At 42.6% G+C, this 19,233-nt stretch overlaps 1 protein-coding gene across 5 annotated transcripts in view; it reads right to left on the bottom strand.

Moving 5' to 3' along the window:
• APP (amyloid beta precursor protein) overlaps positions 1-19,233 on the bottom strand; it is a 232,257-nt gene that overhangs the window by 25,005 nt on the left and 188,019 nt on the right. For all 5 annotated transcript variants that reach the window (XM_085074621.1, XM_085074630.1, XM_085074611.1 and 2 more), the window contains one exon: positions 2,921-3,142. In XM_085074621.1, the coding sequence (XP_084930747.1) occupies positions 2,921-3,142 (222 nt within the window). The remainder of the gene's footprint in view (positions 1-2,920; positions 3,143-19,233) is intronic.

Genomic DNA, 19,233 nt, shown 5'->3' with positions numbered 1-19,233 from the left:
ATTTCTGTGGACATTTCCAGGGAAATTACCTCAGGGAAAAACAAGGAAGGAAACACAGAAAATACTGAGCTATGCTAGACTTTTAAAGTCTATTTATTTTTGGACTGTTTTTCACTTTTTCATCAATAAAAGCAATTCTAGGAAAAATAATTCTTTCCATAAAACCTATCCTTTTAAACATGCAGTTTAGAATGGGAAAATTTCATGTAGAGTTATGAAACCTTAAGATTACATGGCAACATACTAATCCAACACATTATTAAAATCTCTGCGTGAAACCTGGGATTAGATCATGGCCAAGGAAGGAAACAGGCTTGGGAACTAATAATAACAAATTTTAAGGGAGGGTGGGGTGGGGGTGTTTGTAGTATTTTAACTTCATTAGAAAAAAACAGCAGGAGAAAATAGGTCAATTGTTGTTTACTTCTTGCTACTTCCAAACCATATTATAAGAAGACAGAAACGTGTTTTGGAAGCAATATAGATAGAGCCTGAAGTAAGACCACAGTGAAAGAAGAAAATAGGCCTAGGAAGTGAAGACAAATGGCTCAGTCAGTCCTGGGATTCTGGAACAATGAGACAAACACAAAGGAAAAAAATAAAGCTGTGAAATTCCCCTTTGATGCTATGGGCAAAGGCATAGGAAGGGACTCTAAAGAAAGAAGGTACTGTAGGCGTGATCATGTTAAGAACATCGTGGTTTGGGTAGAGGACAGAGAAGTTTAATGGGAAACAAGAAGAACTTGAAGAGGTTTAAGTCACCAAATTATTTCCATTTCTAACTGTGCAGACTTGAACAATTATAATGGTTGGCCTAACAGAACTGACTGTTGCTGTAAGTTCATGATAAATACAATCCTGGTATAAAAAAAATCAAAACTAAACCCCAGCAACTTGAAGGCATGAAAGAGTAAGTCCTGCAACAAAACACATGCTGCATTAAAACACATAGGAATAATAATTAAACAGTATGTTATTCTATGTTATTCCAGGCAGGAGAGTTTTTGTTTCTTATTTGCTGCCATACATTTGAAAAGGAGAAACATGCTCAATACAGTTGCCTACGGGAATTCAGTGTCACTTTGAAGCACCTTTCATTATTAGATTCTGAGCTTAGCCAGGTTTTTGAAGGAAAAATATGCTTGCGTGATTAAACTATGGGTATGTCTGGGTGCACCTGTCTACCTAGTAACTTCTAAACCTGGTGACTGAAATCAATATATTTTGAAAGTTGGGAGGACAGACATCAAAAATAATTAATTCCCCCCCCAAGTTTCACGAAAGCAGGCAGCAGAAACTGATGCCCTGGATGCCTCAGCTATGGAAAAAAACTGGAGCAAGAGCTGCACTTGAAAATTCCTGCTGCACAGACAACACAAGGCAGACTGTGACCTGCTCCTGGCAGACAGCCTTGATACATGCACTAGAGCTAGAGCAAGCTGCCTCTCCTTCCCTAGGAAAATGAGGTACAGCCTGCCAGCCTGTGAGCTTTCTGTGCCACTCACCAGTGCCTGATGTGCTCCAGCCAGCTGCTGTCACTGCCTCGTATGCTAATTGGCTGCAAGTGCCCTTCAGACACAGCTGGGGCCCTTGTCACCATCTCGCACCTTCTGGTTTTTCCTGCTGGCTGGTCTGTTGAGTTTGCTCTTTTACTTGGTCCCTAACTTGCAGTGCTGACTCACTGGCACTCTGATTTTAGCCCCACTCCTGACCAGTCTCTCCTCTTCCCCTCAGATCCCCAACATCTGCCTCACTGACCTTTGTGGAACTCTTTTCTTTTGCCTGATCCTAGGCTTCTCTGACTCCTTGGGACAATCCACTTCGATCACAAAACTATTTCTGACTTCACTGATTTCACCTGGCACCAACACCAGACCTGGCAAATCCATGTCCGTGTCACATATTTCATCTCCCAAACATGCAGTTGCTCACAGTCACTCACACACTGTGCAGTGTGTAACATCCTTAACTGTGTAAGGATGATCTCAGAACTCATTCTGCGAGCAGGTACAGCCTAAGCCAGTGGTTTCAAAAGACTTGAGGAGGATGTTAATGTCTGTACAGTTTAGCTATAAATCACAGATTTGCCTGAGAGGACTTCTGCAGTTCCAGGCTCTGTGTGTACTGTGCCTTTGCAGTAACAAACTTTCACTGATGTGATTAACTTAGCACTAGTAACGATGCGGTTGAACTATAATAAAGGAAAACAAAGGCAAGAAGAGGAACTTGAATGACATGACCAAAGTCCCTCAGGTTTCTGATTTATTGGCTCCAGCGCCTAAACGAACTACCAAATTCACAGTATACCTGGGATTATTCAAGTAGCATGCACTCACTTCAATGAAGTAGTCCATGAGCAACATAAAATACTCCTCAGGAAAAACCTTTTCACTAGCCAGTTGCATTGATGAGTACGTAGGAACATTTCTGCAGTACATTCCAGACAACCAGTGTATGGAGTGAAATAACATCATCTGTCTGCTAAGATTATGCTGGAACTGCGATCATTTTCATGCCAGCAAATAAAAAGTTCTACCTTAAATAAAACACTCATTTCTTCATGGCACAAATCTAACAACTTATCTATCTAACAATTTATCTATCTATCTATCTCCCTTTGGTCATTGTCGTGTATCTTATAAGATTGTTACTCATAATATCCTATAATTTATTATTGTTTGTTTCTGAAGGCAAGTAAGCTCAGCTCTGAAATTTATTGTGTCTAAATTACAGATTTTATTCAGGACTTTCTGTTCCATTAAAAAGACACAACTGACATGGCAGACCAGTTCCAAATGCATATTTCAGAATCCCTATCCTACTTACATAAGAAAAATATAAATTTTCAGGGAACAAATTGAAGAGAAACCACAAAGCTCAGCTCAGAATATTCTGTGGTTTCTCTGCTTATTGGACTTACCTTCATTTTCAGTATTGGCTGGAACAGAATCAACTCCAAATGGATGCCATGGCTGAAGGTCATCTAGGCTGAAGTCTCCATCCACTGGAAGAAGTTCAACTGTAGTCTTAGTTTCTGTCAATGAAGGCATGAGAGCATCATTTCCATAGCTGATTCTGGGTTCGCTGATCATATTGGCCAAAACATCATCAGAGTAGTTTTGTTCTTTCTGAAGCAATTCATCTGCAAGGAAATTTCAATGCAGAAATTATCGGAAGGAGCCAGCATTTCTAAGAACCTATTTTCAATGCTGTTAAAGTAAGAATACACTGTTGTGAGATTCTGTTTTCTTAGGGTAAAGAAAAACATTAAGGCTTGGAATAGTCCAAACTCCATAACCACTGCAGCTAAGTAAGCCATTTTTTTAAAACATCAACCAGAATTGTTCAATACTGTTTCCCACCCACATTTCCACCACACAACAGATCACAGGTCTGTGCTATATACATTCCTTGGCTCTTCCCAACTACTTCGAAAGGAAGCACAAAACAATTCCCTTCAACTGAACATGCTGCTGTAAGTCAACTGGTGAGAGAGCCACCAGAAGGAAAGTCTTTGTAATTTCTTCTTTCTCTTAAATGCTCGCTGCCAAAACTCATCACAGCTCTTAAATCCTAAATCTCCACAGCAGTCACTGTACTAAATTTGGTTTACTATAACATATCGAATCTGAAGAAACATTTGATTTTTTTAACATATATAACTTCATCATAACACTGAAGTAGTTCTTTCTTAAAAAGCAGTAATGGACATCTGCAGCCAAATTATTTTAAAAGCTAGTAGCACCTAAAGCTGCGCAGTATTATCTATACTGTGGAGTTTTCTTTTTTTCTTGAAGCAAGGTGAGAACAATCAAAGCACTTTTCAGCTCCATTAGGTGTATATGACAGACCATTCAACTCAGGCTTAAAAATAAGCCCAGGGGTTGTGCATGCTTCATTATTCCTGCTCCCTTCTAACATCAAAGTTCTCCTACTCTCAGCACAGGAAAGACATGGACTTGTTGGAGTGAGTCCAGAAGGCCACTGAGTTGATTAGAAGGCTAGAGTAGCTCTGCTATGAAGACAGGCTGAGAGAGCTGGGGCTGTTCAGCCTGGGGAAGAGAAAGGTCCAAGAATACCTTACTGTGGCCTTTCAATACTTCAATGGGGGCCTATAAGAAAGATGGACCAAACTTGTTATCAGGGCCTTTTGTGATAGGACACAGGGTGCTGCTTTTAAACTGAAGAAGAGTCAATTTATGTAAGAAACAATGAATAAATTTTTTATAATGAGGGTGGTGGTTGTTACGGCCCAAGCAGCTGAGATAGAACTCAGTGCCCTTGAGAATGTGGAGGATTGGGATGAAATGGGAGAAGTGCCAGAAGAAAGTGAAAAAGAAATGGATTATCCCAGCAACCTCCCAGAAAAGTATTACAGATAGTATAAGCTGTTATCTCTCCCCAACCACTCGACGCCTGCATATCTCAGAGTTAGACATTGGTAAATTTAGACTGTAAATTACTTGTATTCACTTTTCTATTTGTTCTGAAAACTTGTAAACCCACCCAGTTATGTACCCTTATAAACTGTTGTAGAGCCTTTGTTCAGGGCTCTTCAGATGTCTCTCCAAACTCTCCTATCCCCTATGTAACACCCAATAAAGCTGAAGAGACCTCATCTCGTGCTCTCGCCTGAGTCGACTTCCAGAAGCCCAAATTCATCTCCTGTGTAGCTCAAAACAGCCCTTCTCCCCACTGAATGAACTTTCCTGTGGCATTTAAAGCACTTCTGGTCATGACTTCAGAAGTAGCCGCCGCAGATGGTGCTCCCGTGTGAGGAAAACCACAGATCATCGTGTGAGGAACATCGTGGGAGAAGACGCTGAAACCGCGTGAAAAGAAGAAACCGGGAGAAACAGCAAAAAACCGGATTTCAAACCCCTCCGAAAAGCCGCGGCTGCAGCCTGCCGCCGAGCGCCGCCGCGCCGCGCCGCCGCCGAGCGGAGGAGGGAGAGCCCAAAACACCCGCAGCCACGCGTGAAATTTCCACCTGAGAGCAACACCAAAACTTTCCAGCTTTTGTGGGAGCCTACGCCCGACCGGAGCGAGCGTAGACGCCTGGAACGCGACCTCGCGACACCGACATTCCTTTGCCCCTGACCTCCTCACGGAAGAGGACCCACGCGTGGTGTAAGTCCCCCGTGACATTGTGGGAGTGGGCAGAGGGAATCCCCACCCAGTGCCCCTGCAGGGCAGAGAACGAGTCTCGCTGTAGGGGGAGGGTCAGAGGAACTGTTTTAGTTTTTGTTTTTTGTTTTTCGGCTTAGAAAAAGACCACCCCCCCCGCTTGGAAATCATGGGCTGCTCTTTTTCTAAAGTCGCGAATCTGAGAGGCGAGATTGAGTCCAAATTAACCACACTTTTAGTTCAGAACGAAGTTTTCTTTAAGAAAAGCCATTTAACATCTTTAATACGTTTTATTTTAAAATATTGTCCCCCCGAAAACCCACAAGACATCCTTTCAGGGGATTTCTGGGACGAACTGTCCGAAAAAATCTCCTTTCAATGCCGTTTACATGAAAAACTAGCCCTCCGATTGTACCCCCTGGTCTCCAAAACTCACAGTTTAGTAACTGCTGCTGAAAAGCTTTCTTTCCCCAGTTCCCCTTTATTATCCCAACACCCTTCTCCTTACCCCTCTATCCTAAAAGGAGCGAGAAATCCCCAGGTAAACCGTAAAAGTGCGCCCAGGAGCTGCCTGCGCTGGGACCCGCGGGTTTCTCTCTCCCCCCGAACCCCAGACAGAGACTGCAGCTCTGTTTCTACTCCTCCCTCAACCCCTCTTACCCCTAGTCCGCGCTTTCCCCGATCTCGGAAAAATAAAACCAAGTCCGCGCCAAAAAACGCTGAAAAATCCACCCCGGACCGCGCGGAATTCACACAAAAGAATTATGGCCGCGATCATGCCGGTGTCCGTGGGCGTGCCCGACGTTCCCCTTCCCAGCATTCGTCGCGAGCATCTTCTTCCCAGCATTCCCCTTCCTCCTCTCCTTCCGCCCAATCGCGTCATGACTTCCTCCTATCTACTCCTCCATGTTTACCCGCAAAAGCCTCCCGCGGCTTTCGCCACGGGAACAGAACCCACTCCTACCATGATCTCACTCCCTCCTCCCTCTCCCTAGATCCACCCCCTTCACTCCCTCTCCCAGCCCTGTCCACCGCCTCCTCCATGACGCCAGAGGGGCGGTCCAAACCCCGACAAAACACCTCCGGAGAAGTTTTTCATGGACGCAGCCATCTTGACAGGAACTTCAGCATGTCAACTTCCGGTGGTCAGACCCTCATAGCTGCGCCCGCCCGGAGGCGGAAAAAGCAGCCACCTCCTTCACCCCAACACCCCTCTCAATCCCAACTCTCTCCTAATTCTAATCACAGTTCCCCCAGTCCCTCACCACCCCCGATGAGCATCCACAGAGGCAACACCCAAGCTGTTACTTGGTTTCCAATTCCACATTCAGTGAGAGAAAAAGTTTTAAAAGCTGCAAAAAATTTTGGCCAAAATTCAACCTATTTTAATTCATATTTAGATTCAATACTCCAATCAGAAACCCGTTGTCCAGTGGACATTCGAAGCATTATAGCAGTGCTATTAACACCAGCACAAATGACACTCTGGGAATCACATTTTAAACGGAGAGTCCAATCTCTTTTAACAAATTATAAAACAAACCCCAACTTGCAACACCTAACAATGTCAATTCTCATTGGATCAGAAGAAGGATTTAATAATCCAATTGAACAAGTGAAAATCATTACAAAATCAATTCAATTAGATTTAATAACAGCAGCACTTCATGCCTTAAAGGCTGTTCCTTCAAAACCAGAAACCTTAGTACCTTTCATGTATATCAAACAAGGCCAAACTGAATTATTTACTGATTTTATTGACAGACTAACAGCAGCCATTGAAAAACAATTTAAAAATCCTGAACAGCAAGAAGAAGTCATAATTCAAACAGCCTCTGTGAATGCAAATCCCAGATGCAGACAAATCATCTCATCTTTACCCCCAAGCACAGAAATTACCTTATCATTACTGATCGAAGCCTGTTCACGTCCGTCTTTAGAACCCCCTCTCCGAGTACCACAATTCCCTAAAGCCTATACTTCCCGACCTCGATCCCATTCCAATCCACAATTACAGTATACCTGCCACAAATGTGGCCAGCCTGGCCATTTGGCAAGAAACTGTCCCAATATTTCCCTCTCACGTTCTTCTCCTTTTCCTCCGAGAACACCTACGGAATCCCACACTGGAACCCCAAACACCTCGCGCCCTGCGTCACAACAATCTACACCTCAAATCGCCAGAAAACCCTCCATTCGTTTTAATCCAGCCGCAAATGAGTCATCAAAAAACTAAATTATGAACGCGAACACTCACCGCGTGCAGAAAAAAATAGTGAGACCCGAGAACTGAACTGGACATCTGACTCAGACACCGATGATGACACGTTCCAGCATTTGCTGCCAACAGACCCTGACCAAGGACATGCAACATCTGTATTCTGGTCAGAAAACCTAGCAAAATCTCGTCCTTTGCTGACAGCATCCTTAACATTAAATGAAAAGACAATTACTCTTACTGGACTGGTGGACTCTGGAGCTGACATTACCATCATTGCACGCCGAGATTGGCCTTCCCAATGGCCTCTCACTGATTCCACTACACCCATTATGGGAGTGGGAGGAAATGCACGGGCACGTCAAAGTGCCCAAACAGTTGTTTGTGTAAATGTAGAAGGAGCAAAAGGCACTGTCCGTCCCTTTGTGGCGGACCTCTCATACAGTCTGTGGGGGAGAGATTTGCTCTGCCAATGGGGAGCAAAAATTATCATTCCATCTCCTAAAGAGCAGGTTTTTTCCACCGGGGCCGTGGTGGAGGGCGCTATCCCACGTCTTAATTGGCTGAAAGAAGAACCTGTGTGGATTGATCCATGGCCCCTGCCCCTTGAAAAATTGAAAGCCCTCAAAACCCTAGTGGCAGAGCAACTTGCAAAAGAACGAATTGTTCCTTCAACAAGCCCGTGGAACTCTCCAATCTTTGTTATCAGAAAACCTGGTAAAGACGAATGGAGACTTCTCCATGACCTTCGAGAAATTAACAAGGCCATGGAGGACATGGGATCTCTCCAACCCGGATTACCATCTCCGGCCCTTTTACCCTCAGACTGGAAATTGGCTGTCCTTGATCTGAAAGATGCTTTCTTTAGCATTCCACTCCACCCTGCAGATCAAGCCAAATTTGCATTTTCAGTGCCTTCTCTGAACAACTCAGAACCACTCCAAAGGTTTCAGTGGACTGTTCTCCCTCAGGGGATGAAAAACTCACCTGCAATTTGTCAGCAATATATTGCACGAGTTCTCGCCCCTGTGAGACGACAGTTTCCTGAAGTCCGCATTCTGCATTACATGGATGACATTCTGGTGTGTGCTCCAACAAGCCCAGAAGTTGAAAAAGTACTCACAATTGTCTCACATGTTTTCACAAAAGCAGGTTTTGATATAAGACCAGACAAAATCCAAAAAACAACACCAGTGAAATACCTGGGTTGTACCATTAATGATCGTACTATCCGTCCTCAATGTTTGAAAATTGGAAACCTCCCACGCACATTGCGTGATTTACATCAACTGTGTGGCTCCGTGAATTGGGTAAGGCCTCTCCTGGGTATCACAACTGAGGAAATGGCCCCCCTTTTCAACTGTTTAATCGGAGGGGGGGAGCTAGACTCCCCAAGAGAATTAACACCAGAGGCTGTGGCTGCACTGGGAAAGGTGGAAAAGGCCATATCGGAAAGGCAAGCCCACCGATATGACCCAGACCTACCTTTTGAGCTTGTGGTCCTGGGGGAAGGCCGATACATCCACGGGTTAATTTACCAGTGGAGTGTAGACCAACCTGATCCACTGCTTATCATCGAGTGGATCTTCCTCCCCCACCAGTTGGCGAAAACGTTAACTACCCGAGATGAATTTGTATCCAAAGTGATCAAAAAGGGTAGGTTAAGGCTCCGTGCCTTAGCAGGTCAGGACTTTGTTTTCATACGTGTGCCTTACAAAGCTGAACAATTGGATTTTGAAATGCAATTCAATGAACCTCTGCAAATGGCTCTCGAAGGGTTCTCTGGCCAAATAACATCAAGCCATCAAAAACACAAACTTCTAAGTACAGCATTTAATTGGTTTGAAAAACCAAAACTGTCACAAAAACCAATTCCCAACGCCTTGACTGTATTTACAGATGGCTCAGGCACTTCCAAAAAGTCTGTTATGACTTGGAGGAACCCCGCCACAGGACAGTGGGAGTCCGATGTGCAAATAATCGAGGGGTCCCCACAAGTTGCCGAGCTTGCTGCAGTGGTGAGATTGTTTGAAAAATTTAAAGAACCTGTCAATGTTGTCACAGACTCTGCCTATGTGGCAGGAGTGACATTGAGAGCAGAAAATTCGGTCCTAAAACAAATTGACAATCCGAAAATCTTTTCTTTACTCCTGAGGCTTGTGACAGCCTTGTCCCACCGGGAGCATCCCTATTTTGTGATGCATGTAAGGTCACACTCCGACCTGCCAGGACCCATCGCCGATGGAAACAGTAGGGCTGATCAATTGGCAGCTTCTGCCCTGAAACCGAATACGCCAGACCACTTCAGCCAGGCAAAGTTGAGCCATCAATTTTTCCATCAAAATGCTCACGCCTTGGCCAGGCTATTCGGAATCTCTCGAGAACAAGCAAGAGCAATAACTAGGGCATGCCCTAACCGTGCCACCGACGATCTGCCCACTTACCCTATGGGTGTTAACCCTCGAGGAACTGAGAGTTGTCAGGTGTGGCAAACCGACGTCACACATGTTCCCGAATTTGGACGATTGAAATACGTCCATGTGTCAATGGACACATTTTCAGGAGCAATGTTTGCATCAGCCCACTCTGGGGAGAAAACAACAGACTGCATCAGGCATCTCACCCAAGCATTCGCCACACTGGGCATCCCGGGGCAAATCAAAACTGACAATGGCCCTGCATACTCATCCAAACGATTCAATCAATTCCTCGAAGAATGGGGGATCAGCCATGTCACCGGCATCCCTCACTCGCCGACAGGCCAAGCAATTGTCGAGAGGGCCCATCGGACCCTCAAAACGACACTTTACAGACAGCTGGGGACCACAACAGAAGTCACCACACCTCACCTCCGGCTGGCCAAAGCGCTCTATGTCATCAACTTTTTAAATGCCTCGGCCGACGAGCCCATGCCGCCTATATTTAGGCACTTCATGAACGACAAGAGAGGAAAATTGAAAATACAACCACCTGTGTTGGTTCGGAATTTGGAAACTTTAAACATTGAAGGACCATTTCCCCTGGTAACCTGGGGACGTGGTTACGCGTGCGTATCCACGCCTACCGGGCCCAGGTGGGTTCCAGCAAAATGCGTCAAGCCGTACACAGCTGAAGATTTCAAACACCATCCCCCTCGAGTGAATTTCGCGAAACCAAAACAAAAATTCAAACCCAGTTGGGAACGACTTTCAATCCTCAACTGGAAACAACAGAAAAAAATCAGACTCAAAGATCCCCCTTTAGTTAAAATACCTCTTGAATCATACATATATTCCCTAGCGAATTTTGACTTCCCGAAACCAAAAATTCTTCAGTATTGGGAAGACCCTTTTAAGTTTCAAAATGTTATTTTTGTTTAATCATGTTTGTTTTGTACGTTTCACGATGCCTCCCTCGTGAAAACCTTGGTGTCAGTTGTTCTCATTGTCACGTTTGTTCTTTGCTGTTTGTGTATATGCAAATCTATCATTGTAAAAGCAGTTTTATCCTTTTTATTTGAAAACAAACGGGGAGATGTTACGGCCCAAGCAGCTGAGATAGAACTCAGTGCCCTTGAGAATGTGGAGGATTGGGATGAAATGGGAGAAGTGCCAGAAGAAAGTGAAGAAGAAATGGATTATCCCAGCAACCTCCCAGAAAAGTATTACAGATAGTATAAGCCGTTATCTCTCCCCAACCACTCGACGCCTGCATATCTCAGAGTTAGACATTGGTAAATTTAGACTGTAAATTACTTGTATTCACTTTTCTATTTGTTCTGAAAACTTGTAAACCCACCCAGTTATGTACCCTTATAAACTGTTGTAGAGCCTTTGTTCAGGGCTCTTCAGATGTCTCTCCAAACTCTCCTATCCCCTATGTAACACCCAATAAAGCTGAAGAGACCTCATCTCGTGCTCTCGCCTGAGTCGACTTCCAGAAGCCCAAATTCATCTCCTGTGTAGCTCAAAACAGCCCTTCTCCCCACTGAATGAACTTTCCTGTGGCATTTAAAGCACTTCTGGTCATGACTTCAGAAGTAGCCGCCGCAGTGGTAGATGCCCTGTACCTGGCAGCATTCAAGGCCACGCTGGACAGGGCTCTGACCAAGCTGATCTAGTTGAGTATGTCCCTGCTCATTGCAAGGGGGGTTGGACTAGATGACCTTTAAAGGTCCCTTTCAATCAAAACAATTCTACAATTCCATTCTTAATCCCCCCCTTCACTGACACCTGTTTTTGGAGGAACAACATACTGTTTGCAAGTACTTTGAGAGAACTTGCCGCACAAGAGCACATTCAAGTAAGCAATTGCAACAAAGACCAGTAACTGCTAATACGGCACCAATAGTGAGCAGGTGCCACAGAGCATAATAAGAGAGAGCTCATAATAGGAGACTGTAAAGGTTGTATTACTAGAATGCAAGTGCGCACATGAACACACACATGGCAGCTGATGATACAACAACTTTTATTAAGACTCTCTTCTCTGCACTTCATAAGGACCCTCTGACTGTCACTACTTCACACCCACATCTCACCCATGTAGCAAATCAGCGACATGAATCACCACTCTGCTGCTAAACCCTTTATGCCACTTCATAGGGGCTCACTCATTTCCTAGTAGCATCAGTGATGAAGGGCATTTAATTTTCTATACACATCAGAGCTTTAGACCCCTTAGCAAAATCTTTTGAATGTTATGTTCCTCCCAGCTTTACACCATGAAGCTTCATACCACACAAGTACACTGTAACCGTGCAGCACTCTCAGTAAGGACCCTCACCACGTCATGAGCATTAGAGCTGCCACTGCTTCATAGGCACTGCTTCAGTGCCTCTATCAACGATGGTGCAGTAAGAGTTCTGCTCTGTAATACATCTCTTAAATGTCACTTTGAGATAGCTGATGAAACTCTCTGCCATCCTATAACACCCTGAATTCAGTACATCAAAAATAAACAAAATGTTGCAACCTCAGCTCTGGGGTAAACAGGAGTTCTGAATGTGTTAAAATAATGTTTTAAAACAAATTTTCCAATTTAAACAGCAATTGCTTGAGCAGATGGTAAGACTAATGCGTATACAAAATTTAATTCTGTGATTTAATCTGTCCATTAGAATGACTTACTAGGACAGTATAGCAAGCCTATGTCAGTCATACTGAATTGTGTTTCTTTTCATGTTCATTTCACTGAAAATGGTATTATTTTAAGACACCTGCTAAATCTTCAGCATAGAAGGCAAGTCTGGTTTCTGCTTTCTGTCTTCAAACTGCACTTACACTACTCCTTTTAAAAATCAAACCACCTCCTTTTATCAGAAGAGAGACAGGCAAAGCACCTTGGTATTCTGAACAGACACCATCACATGGCAGATGTTAATTTTAATTAGACAGGGATGAAGAGGCTTTTCAAAAAGGAGCTGGATTTTAGTGGCTGGAAGGAGGAGTCTGGGGTCAATGTGTCTTGCAGGGAGCCACAGATGGAAGCAGCTGAGCACACTGTAATACCGTATCATCATGGAGCACAGGAGAGAGTGTTACAGCACTGCTGAGCATCTTAGTGACTGCAGACCTTTCAAAACCTGGGCACAGGAATGGTTTTGAGGCACAGCTCCCCTTATTCCCACTGTTCTCCCCATCCCCAGGAAATGGTGTGGGACAGCTGTGGAGACCTGGAGCTCAGGCAGCAGAGGCAGGGGATGGTGCTGGGGAAGGTGTGTCCCAGCCACCCCTTTGCCCTGGGTCGTGCCAATTCTGCACAAATCCTGTCCATAGCCTGCTGCTGACACACTCATTGTCACCAGAAGAGAGCTCCTGCCCTTGGAAAAGGACAAATGGTGCACGGACGGGAAGGAAGGACCTGAGCTCTGGCAGTGGAGGAGCGGCACCAGGACTGGCACAGCACTCAGAAGAGGCCATGGTGCAGACGTGCCTGGGCCTGTCAGGCTGACAGAGAGGGGCACCAAACTACCATCATGATACTATGGCTATATCCAAATTTGTGAGGGCTGGGAGGGATCCACACACAAAGTCTCTCTCAAGGCTACCCAAGTGGAAGCATGTCATTGCCGGCTCTATTCCACTCAGCTGTGGCGCACAGCATGGAGAGGAACTGACCCGCACAATAGCTCAAGTGAGGCAGACAGATATCAGAACCAGCAGATTATGATCACATCCATTTTACAAGTGGGGGAACAATGGCCACATGAGTCAAGCCCATCTGACAGGAGGAATCAGACACTGAATGACAGTGAGAAATTGGAAGTGCCTAGCACAGAAAGTGCTGGAGTCCATCACACTGATTTGCAAACAATTGCTTCAACCTCCGAACTGTTAAAAAAAGTTTGCTGTATGATTTCTAGCTATTGACATTACTGGCAAAATCCAAGATCAATTTTCCAGGGTTGATTTTATTCCAAGTGTCGATCGCTACTTGAACCATCAGTTCCACTAATGGAAAGCCATACATCTACCCATCGACACAGTACTTCCTCCCTTCTGCAGCTGCCAATTCAATTCCCCCGCTCTCCAAAAGATAAATCCCTAAATAAGCACAGAGTACAAACACAGCTAGAGGTTAGGATGTGCATTCAGGACTGTTTCAGGGGTTTTATTTGTATTGTGAATATCTTACTATTAGTTGCTGAAAATAGAGAAATTCTAGGTTGTTCCTCAAAATTTCATCTCACATAAAATCAACAGGACCAAAACTCTCTGCGAACCTTCCTATACTAAATGTTTTCTGCTTGGCTCATTATCTATGTATTACTCTGCTAAGCCATGCCACGGAGAAAAATAAAGAGGATGGCAAAACGTTTTGTCCTTTTAAGAGCATGTGCTCAAGAGCAACCATGACCTTGGGAAAAGCCCACACTCAGCTGGGACCTCAGACCCCCCACCAGGCTCTGGATTTGGTGTGAGGGTGCACAATTGCTGCTTCTCCTCCAGACACTCAAAATGCTCCTTCAGGCACCTAAACCATATCTTTCTTGGGGTGAGAGACAGATCCACTTCTAGTATTTTAATAAGATGTCTCTTGGACTTCTCGTAACACCTAAGCAAGTTTCACTCATTCTTGGGCTCACTGCAGGCATTTTCTCATGGGTCAATACCCTCAAGAACAGCATCTAAAAAATATTGAAGGGAAATATGTTTGGGGAACTGGATGAAAGTGTAATACCACTCCTTTCAAGACTATTCTCTTATCTCAGAGACAGGCACACAGAGCCAAAAGCAAAGAAGGAGCTGAAGAAAATAAATAAAATTTACTACAAAATCTTCTGGTAGATGCTGGATTATTTGAAGCTATTTGTCTACAATGCCCCAAGACCACAGTTCTATTTGCAAATCTTTGCAAATAGCACTGTGCTAGAAAAGATATGACAAATTCCAACAAAGTTGATGGAATCTTGGAGTGGCAAATGCCATGTTATGTCGTAGCCTTATCTACTCTTACTGTCATGTAACATTGTTTCCGATGTTGAACTCCGGGACAGTCCTTCCCAGCCCTTAACTGGCACAGCTATAATGACAAGAATTTCATATGAGATAGCTTCTCTTGCTGTCCTTAAATGCCAGCAACCCATTAGCTACCTTCCAAACCCTGATTTTTATATTTAGTTCATAGTTTATTATTTAAAATTTAAAAAAATAATTATAATATTTGTTTATTATGTTTTCAAGGAGCCCATCTACTAGATGAAAAGTTCTCCAATCACTATTATGTGTAAGACTACTGAATTTACTTGAAAAGCAGCTTTAAAATTAGCAACTATAATTGTGGAAGCTCTAGAAAACAATTTAAGGCCTTAAGATTAGAAATGAAGTGCACACAAAATGCCTCTCATTAGGACTAGTAAAAATAACACCAAATTATATGCCATAGTTTTGATTGAACACCAAACTTCCTTTGTAAAATGCCAAGTACATGGTAGAACATACACTGATACAACAAAGATGGGCTTGGAACCAGCTCAAATAAACTGGTACAAATGCAGAGTTTTATTGTCTCAGTTACCATCACTCTGAATGGAACATGTGTTTTCCCAAAGTTAGTTGCTTTTGAGCCTGTGCTTTCAAAATGACAAACCTAGAAAATGTCAGCAACCTCCTTGTTCTTCTTAACAGCAGAAATTACAGTCACAGCTTCATTAGCACTGGCATACATATTGCCTTCTGAAGGCAACTTAAATCATGCACATGCAGTATGTCTCAATTAGGATTCACTAAGAACACCAAAACAATAATTTACTACAGCGCATATGGAAAGAGGTAACATGTTTAGCTACAGCTTCCAATTATATGCCTATTTTATGGGCTTATTTAATATGTCATGTTGTCTTCTAAAGCAGTTGCACTGATGTTATGCAGTCAGGTTTTAACTAACTTTGAATGTCTGCATCTTGTCAGTTGTATGAATCAAAACTCCCCCAAATTGGTAAACACAAAAACAAGACCTGCGGTGCCTTACCACAAAGAGTGAAGCTCCACCGAATTTCAAGCATATTGTTATTCTAAGATGTTTTGCTGAATCAAAGCACTGTACGATCATAGTGTTACAAACTGCTATGAGTCATAATTATAACATTATCAAGGTGAAAAACACAATTATGTGGTATTCAGTGCTGAACTAATTCATTTGTATAGTACAAGTCAAATATAAATCAGAGAGACTCCGACGAGAATTTTATTGAAAGGGACCTGCCTGCTGAGGGTGGAGGAGTGACTTTGTTGCCTGCATGCTTTGAAGATGATGACAGAGGACTGATATGGTAGATCATTCCTATGAAATACTGGAAATGAACCCAACCTTCAGTGCTTAGATCCATACTGACAGAGAAACATGACCACCCCATCTGATCTAAGCTTTCTTCTTACCTCCTGGTCAGCCTGTGAAATTATGCCATGGGTCTTTTTGTCTGGAACCTTTCTCAATGCAATATGTCACTCCCTCAGGGCTAAAGGGAGACAGAAAGAGCAAGAACCATGGAAAATAGCATTTCATAGTTCTTACTTTCTGTCCTTCAGACATCACCACTAGGGCAAGACAAGTAGGAGCCAAAACCCTCCACATTTCAGAAATTCCTTATGTGTATGAAAATCTCGTTCAATTAGGCGAAAAGAATGTGCCTTTTTCAAGTTCTCAGAACATTTAGAACACTAAAAAACATTTAAGGTATCATGAAATAGTTGACCTAAGAGATTTTTCCTAGAAGTTAATAAGAGAATAAGAAATCCATACCCTTAGACAATACCTTGATTGCTAAGAAGCTAACTTTACAAAAAGTATACATTTGAACTTGAGAATAGCTGCAATAACTAGACCCATGCTAAAAACCCCACACTTCTAATAAATTTAAAAGAAAAAAAATCACAACTTTAGCACTTCCCTTTCTTTCCCATTTCTTGCTCCCTCTATTTCAGCACATGTGGATTTTGCTGTTTCCTGAATCACATCATAAAAACAAACCAAGTGAGTCTCCTCCTGTCAGCTGGTACATGGAATAATGTTTCAGTTAGAACTACCTTGCAGACATTTTGTCTTAAATCACTAAAAGCCCCAAAGATATTTAAATTTATATACAAAGCGATTGTCGTCTTGCAGGTAAATCACAGGTTTTCTGGTATACAACAATCTTTAAAGCTTGGGTGATCCAATTCAGGAAAACACTTATTACCAAGTAATGACTGATTTCAAACTGACCTCAGTGTCTTTTTCATTAGGGATGGACTTCAATGCAAATTTAGTTTTGTACGTGGCTGTGCAATCACTGAGCACCCTGAGGAAAGGTTCATGACAATTTCCACCCCTAATCAGCAGCCTGCTATGAAAGTCAAGGTTAGAAATTTTGTTTAATTTTCCAAGAAGGCTGCTATGACACTTTTTGCCTTCACTGACAGAACACTGTAATTACTACAGACCCTTAGTTTCCTGACAACTATACGAATTAGCTACTAACCAAAATTAAATCTCAATATATGGCTATTGCTATGTGCACATTAATAATATTTTTAGTATTTAACAGCTAGTCATCTAATTAATGACTGCATTTCTTCCTCAGTTCAAAGCAGAGAGTATTGAAGGATGTTCGTGGGATAAAGTAAGTCCAAACCCAAAAGTTTGTGTCATCTGTGAGAGTTATTTAACAGAAATTAAAGACCCTGCTCTTCCCTTTCCCAGCATGCCTTTTAATCAGTTTCTGTGGTCTCTTTCCCTTCTTCTCATCCTCTCCTCATTCAATTTGGTTAGACAGTTCCTCTCCAAGTAAGACATGGCAACAACCTAAAATCAAGGTAGACAAGATAACATTAAAAAATACTTGGAGAAAAAATTGAATTGAAATTACACCATAATCCAGAACATACATTGCATGTCATCATCCTGATCCACAGAAGGAACTGTGACAAACTCCCCAAGTTTAAATTTAACTCCACATTTAATTCCAAATCAACATATCAACAAGTGATTTAAAATAGGCTGAAGAGTAAAAATGAAAACAAATAAACAGCCCAACCAATCATCATTGATATTAACTGCCAGGTGAATCAGCAATCATTAGTCCTTCTCAGGCCAGTGTGAAGTAGAAAAAGCCAAGTACTTTTCCATCTTAAGTAGCTTATAAGGCTTGTAAGTGAAGCTCCTGTGCAAAAAACCATTTATATGAAACATTGCTACAGGATTTTATTGTCTTATTTTATGAAAATAATTATTTACTTTATTTATAAATTATTTATTGGTCTATTATTGAATTATTTATTCGTTCATTTATCTATGAAGTGGGATGTGGCCAGTTCTGATGGCTTTTACGCTGTTTTTCATATGCATGATCTAAAAGAAGGAAGCAGAACAGAGTGAGAACTGGAACTCTGCGCTGGCATCTCTATACAGAAAAATGCATGTTTCAGTGAAACTGGGTATATGAGAATCACAGGCGGGAGAAAGTTACATTGATGAAAGGTCACTTCATTTGTAATCCCACATGCATGGGAACTAACAGGACATTACTGCAACATCTCCATGAACCCAGCCATTCTGTAAAATCACACATCCTCAGTAATTTTTTCCCTTTTTATCCCAACAGTAAGAATTTGCCAAGCAAGAACACCACAGATACTCTTGACCATAATAAACACCTGTGAATTTTCCCTCTGCACTTCTGGAAACAAAGCTATGCTTGAATAAAGCAAAACTTAGTACATCATTGGCATTAGAGGCTTATTTAGTTAGCCCCCACAGGATATGTGCCCACAGTGATGCAGTTCAGACCTCAGTGAAATTCCTCTGGAGAGCAGTTCCAGAGACTGACATACTAGCTCTGTACTATATTATATATAAAACTATATTAGTTTGTGTAGACAGGCTGTAAGTGGTTCTCACTGGACACTTGCAATTTGCCAGCAGGTAAGAATTAAGACGATTCCTTTGTTTCTTTCATAATCAAACATTTTCTACTATGAATCTGATCTTACAGTGAATCACACAGAATGACACAGCTGTGTTTCCAAAACACATTAATTGGGAAAAGAAAATCCATCACTCAACAGTGCACTCAAACTAAGCAGAAGATGTTGGAGTGTCTGTGATCCCACAGTTTTGGGCTGCTTCAGTACTTGTGGACATTGACATCATGAACTTGATTTAAGATGACATATTTATGAAAAAAATTACACATATTTCAGTGTATCAGGAAAATCTACAATAGCTCAGCATAATGACATTTCCATAAGCAGGCAAAATTTTAGCGAGCCAGAACCTCTCCTCTGACTGGAGCTATGCACTGAGAAAGTCACCTGATCCTAGATCGTATTTGAAAGCTGGACAACTGGAAGTAGTTTTCAGACTTCTGTTATCTACGCAAGAATAAAAAAAAAGGACACCTTAAGTTGGGCACATGATAGCACATGATG

Source organism: Lichenostomus cassidix, chromosome 1 (assembly GCF_008360975.1).
Source record: "Lichenostomus cassidix isolate B80296 chromosome 1, HeHo_3.0, whole genome shotgun sequence".
Taxonomy (NCBI): Eukaryota; Metazoa; Chordata; class Aves; order Passeriformes; family Meliphagidae; genus Lichenostomus; species Lichenostomus cassidix.
This window is presented reverse-complemented; position numbering and strand designations above follow the sequence as displayed.